Source organism: Sphaeroforma arctica, assembly GCF_001186125.1.
Source record: "Sphaeroforma arctica JP610 unplaced genomic scaffold supercont1.1265, whole genome shotgun sequence".
NCBI classification, from domain to species: Eukaryota; class Ichthyosporea; order Ichthyophonida; genus Sphaeroforma; species Sphaeroforma arctica.
In genome coordinates this window covers 12,740-18,191 of record NW_014039293.1, presented here as the reverse complement: position 1 = coordinate 18,191, position 5,452 = coordinate 12,740, and the positions used below count along the sequence as shown (strand labels likewise).

At 42.7% G+C, this 5,452-nt stretch overlaps 1 protein-coding gene across 1 annotated transcript in view; it reads left to right on the top strand.

Moving 5' to 3' along the window:
• Positions 1-1,037: 1,037 nt before the first annotated feature.
• SARC_10482 (hypothetical protein) overlaps positions 1,038-5,452 on the top strand; it is a gene marked incomplete at its 5' end in the record, with an annotated part of 5,346 nt that continues 931 nt past the window's right edge. Inside the window, 6 exons of the mRNA XM_014295477.1 lie at positions 1,038-1,204; positions 2,186-2,361; positions 2,605-2,782; positions 3,427-3,534; positions 4,103-4,247; positions 4,691-4,942. Coding sequence (XP_014150952.1) covers positions 1,038-1,204; positions 2,186-2,361; positions 2,605-2,782; positions 3,427-3,534; positions 4,103-4,247; positions 4,691-4,942 — 1,026 coding nt within the window. The remainder of the gene's footprint in view (positions 1,205-2,185; positions 2,362-2,604; positions 2,783-3,426; positions 3,535-4,102; positions 4,248-4,690; positions 4,943-5,452) is intronic.

The following is a 5,452-nucleotide window of genomic DNA, read 5'->3' as shown; positions in this document are numbered from 1 at the left end:
TAGTATATATATATGTGTGTGTATATATATATATATATATATATATATATATATATATATATGTGTGTGTGTGTGTGTGTGTGTTAATATGTGTGTGTGCGTTAATATATATGTGTGTGTGCGTATCCATATGAGTGGATGGTTATATCCATGTGTGTATATGTTGCTGCTGTCTGTAGTGCTTCTGAATGCTCGAATCCATTCATTCCCATAGTCTCCTACTACCTACTCCATGTGCCATATGTTAATGCATCTGCTACACCTTCTCTTGATTAGTACTACTTACAGTCTTTTACGTTTTAACTTTGAACATTTATTTCATTCAGTGGGCCGTGTGTACAAAATGGCGGAGGGCAAAACGTTCGTCCACAGTAAGACTGGCTACACAATGTTCTTCGCGGAAGAGAAGAAGAAGTTCGATGGTATGTGGTGTCCTTGTTCACCTCGTGTCTCTGGGGTTATTAACTATTTATTATCATCTCTCACACAGAATGCATAGCATATCACATACTCAAAACCCTAAACCTACATTCCAAACCCTTCAACCCTCTAGTACCACTTATCCCTCAGAATACGAAACATGTCATATGTTGAAACATACAAACCCTAAAACCCTCTAGTACTATCGATCTCTCACAATGCGGAGTATATAATAAATTTTACATATTTGCGGGTTTCAGTTCGGGACATGATGTTTTCTTAGCTTTGAAGTACTACCGTCTGCTGTGCTTTATAGGCGTCCGTGGAGGCTGTAAGTCTGCCCCAATGCATTTGATAAATTGATTTTTTTGCTTATCACCATTAGCTGATACGTTCATATCCCGATGTATCTGTATTATACCTTAACGTAAACGAATTAAAACAATAACAAATTGTGCTCACAGCCCTCGGACCAACATCCATCCCAACTGTCGAAGTGCTATTCATTGAAATTAATTAGCAACCATCCCAATTTTCCTACTACCAAAAACTGAAGTTATTCCGCATCCTAATATCCAAATTTGCATACCCAAACTGCACCCATGGCTCCACAACAGCCGAACCCACCAAATTTTCGGTGCCCGAATTCAGTACCATGGTCAGTACAAAGTGGAAAGACTTGGCGCGTGCCGAGAAAGACGTCTACACCAAACAAGCGGCGGCCGAGAACACTCGCCTGGCCAATGTACAGTACATTGAGTACGATGAGAGTGATCTGCCCAAGGTACGCCTGAGCACCCACAGGGGAAATGGCTGGGGGTTGGCATATGTAGCCGTGTATTTGGTGGTCTGTAATTTTTATGTGTTTTCTGTTGAGGCTGTCTGTCTGTATGTGTCTGTGGCTGTGACTGTGTATGTGTGTGTGTGTGGGAGAGAGAGAGAGAGAGTGTGTGTGTATGAGTTCTACATGCGTAGCTACGTACACACTTGAAGGAATGAATAGCCTCACAAATTATAAGTCGGTGCTATTGAACTTGAATGCTACCACTCTCCCGACCTCTTGAATTCTCACTGAGATTGTCATATACCCGAGTTAATGCGTACGCGCCTTTGTGTGCATGTGTATGTGCAAAAGTTGGTCCGTCTGCCTATGTGCATGTACACGCTTATGTAGCAAAGTGCGTCCAACTCGACGACGTATGTGAACCAACCACATGGACTTGACGTATCGAAACGAAATAGCAGATAGAGCGTATGAACACCGTCTCAATTCCACGCACAAACAGACACGCAGACTGGTATAAAAGTGAATACGCAAGCTTTAGGCCTATGTGATTTGGTACTTGCGGGCTGAATATATACATATATATATATATATATATGTGTGTGTGTGTGTATGTGTGTGTGTGTGTGTGTGTGTGTGTGTGTGTGTGTGTGTGTGTGTGTGTGTGTGTGTTGTATGTATGTATATTATTATATGTATATATATATATATGTGTGTGTGTATCTATCTATCTATGTAGGTAGGTAGGTAGGTAGGTATATTCTATGTAATATGTATATATATATATATATATATCGTCCTCACAACCTTCTTAGGCGTGGACAAGAACACCATGTGTATGTTGGAAATTCGAATGTGTGGTCAAAATCTCGTGGAGAAGCTTAGACAAGTCCCAATTGGCAAGAGTCAATGCCCAGCTGACTGTATCACTTTCGACCCCCGGATTTAACTTCTAACCAATCAATTGTGTTCTATAAATAGCTCCCACCCGACCAGGATGTGCTGACGTGTAGGTGGGAGATGGGTGAAGCACGTGGTAATACATGTAACCGCCTTTTCAAGTGCGAAGACGGTTTAGCGCGCCATATCATGGCAGATCACTTTGGCGATAGCTCCCCACACCCCTGCCGATGGCTCGATTGCACTCGCAACATAAGGCAAGGTCCCTTCTGTGTGGCTGTGGGCTTGTGTGCTTGTGTGCCTGTGTGCTTGTGTTTTGGGGTACACTCACCACCCACATCAGGAATGAACACGTACGTGGTGCATATGATCCTTCATTCTAGAACTGTTTATACCAACTTTTCTCTATGAATAGTAGCACAGGAACGAGATGTCCCTACATATGATCCTTCATACTATAACTGTTTATACCTATCCATCCCTTATTATTAATCACACAGGAACAAGATGTTCGACCGCAAGGGCAAACTCACTGCCCACATCAGGAATCAACATCTCCGCCGCTCCAACTGGCCCGCAGCTCTGTTTCGATCACTGCACAGTCGCAACGCCATAGTCTACGAACACGCACCCCCGGCACCCCCATTACATGTCATCCCTAACAGACCGTTTGTTGCAGTATGTTGAGTGTAGTACTATCTTATGTACGAATGGGTAGAAGAGAATGTCTGTGTGCGCCTAGATTGAGCAAAAGAAAAATATTCAGGACGCACGTGTGTTAGTATATATATATATATATATATATGTATATTCGCATATATATATGTGTGTGTGTGTTTGTGCATGTATAAATATATATATATATATATATATATATATATATATATATCCATGCCTTAGAGAAGAGGATCGTGTTATATCATTCTAAGAGCACACACCCCCTCCATCCACCCCCTAGCACACACCCACACACCCTTCTAACAATTTTATACCCACGAGATGGTACTACCTAAGGGTAGTCCCTATCTACAAACCATGTCTATACGTCGGTGGCTATTCTCATCTGTTCAGTATAGTTGCTAGAATCAAGTACGCGTGTGTGAAATGTCGCGCAATCCGATATGTTTGTGTATGCAGGTACCCCTGATCGTGCTGAAGAGTACAATATGCCGTCACCAGCGACGGCTCACCGTCTCCCGAGTCACAAACGGTCTAGATACGCACATGGGTGTTACTCCATCTAAAAACAGGTTTTGAAATGAAACGTAAATAACCCAACAAGAAAATGTCCTCACCTGAATTCCTAATGTCCTCATTTGCAGGCGCCGGTCCTATCCGAACAACTCATCCAAAGTCAGGGCCGTGTGTTGTTCCCACCACACCCCACCGAAGAGATGTTTATGCCACCTGGAATTGACTTCTTCACACAGGTAGTGCTCAGACTTACTGGAACACAGTGGACGCTGGGCACGTTTTGTGTGGGCTTTGTGTGTATGGCTGCTGTATTTGCCTACTACTGTGTGTCGGTGTATGTTTGTTGGCTACTACAGCTTTAGCCATGTTATTTTGCCAATATATCCAAAGTGTTCTAACTTCACTTTGATGGCTCACAAAGCCTAATTTTCGGTATGACTCATACACTTGGCTCTATTCGAGACATTAGTAGACGTACGTAATTGTATACTACATCATACAAGCTCTCCCCCAATCGAATGAATCGGCTGTTGCGTTCTCCTAATCGATAGAGCCATGCTCAGCTCCCGCTGTGGGGCATGAGGACCAACTAATCCCATATTGCTCCCATGTAGAATTGCATGCGAGAGGGCAAACTCGGTCTCGTTGGCGACTGCACGCTCGCGTCATCTACCTTGATATACATATATGTATCAATATAAACATAGGCAATGCTTATATCCATCCATGCCTTCTACTCCGGCTGAGGTGTACCTTTCATTTCCAATTAAACCACTACACAACCCATCCGTCTTCTGTCCGCAGGTGCGGGTGCGCATGGAGGAGGGCTTGCTTGATCCCATTGGCTACTACAAGCTCTTATCCTCCGCCGTGGATCGTAGTGCAGCTGTTATAAGCGTGCTAGACCCAGACAACTCACTCGGCTCATCCTTAGGCATTGCTCGTCTTGGTACGTGCTATAAATAGACACTGCACACTGAGCGTACAAGGGAGAGATAAACCGTATACGGATATGTGATTGCGTTGCGTGCGATCGCTTTGTGGCATCTACGCTCGCAGTGTCTGTGTCTGTAAGCTTGTATTGATGTGTACGTATGTGTTGTGTTGTGTTTGTAGCAAGGTGTATGCCTGGTGTCGAGTTGTTCTTGCTGCCATGAGTGTTCCACACATTCAATTACCGGTGTGAACAAGCAGAGAAGTGGCAGTTGTCTTGTTCCTCGTTGTTAATTGTGTTCTTTATATTCATCTCTCGTGTATGATGTAGATGTGGCATCTTTAAAGACCAAATGGATTAATGCTCAACTCAAACTTCACACGTGTCAAATGTATCAGATTTATCACATGTATAGTATCTAGTCTGATCGATTGATCACGTTCCCTTGCACTGTGTAGGTGCGGATCCCAAGGGCGACTCTTCACAGCCACCTCGAGAAGGCCAGGCAAAAAGTACTTCACCCCCCGCACAAACACATCGGCAAACACAGACACAAATACACCCGCACGCACACGCACAAGCACACGCACAAGGAGATCAAAGCACACGTATGAGCTGCGAGGCCGGGACACATGGTGCTCCAAGCACACAACAAGGGCATATGCATCAGCACATGCATGCAGACACTGGCGCCGCCCATGCAATGGAGGGTGAGTGTGTCTGGAAACTATAAGCTGTGGTCGCTTTTACTATACCTGTTAGTTGTGACTGTGATATAGTGATGGCTTTGAGGTGGCTGGTCGTTTGGGGTGTGCCGATTGGACCTGTCGTATGCGTGATCGTTTAGCTATTCGTGTGTGAACGCAAGTCATCAACCTTTCTTTTGTCGCTGCTGAGCTTGTACCCTGACAATTGTTATGTAATTGTTAGTGCTAGTGTTATTCTTATTCTTATTCTTATGGTTATTCTTATGGTTATTGATATTGTTATTGTTATTGTTATGTTATTGTTATTGTTATTGTTATTGTTATTGTTATTGTTATTGTTATTGTTATTGTTATTGTTATTGTTATTGTTATTGTTCATTGTTATTGTTATTGTTATTGTTATTGTTATTGTTATTGTTTGTTATTGTTATTGTTATTGTTATTGTTATTGTTATTGTTATTGTTATTGTTATTGTTATTGTTATTGTTATTGTTATTGTTATTGTTATTGTT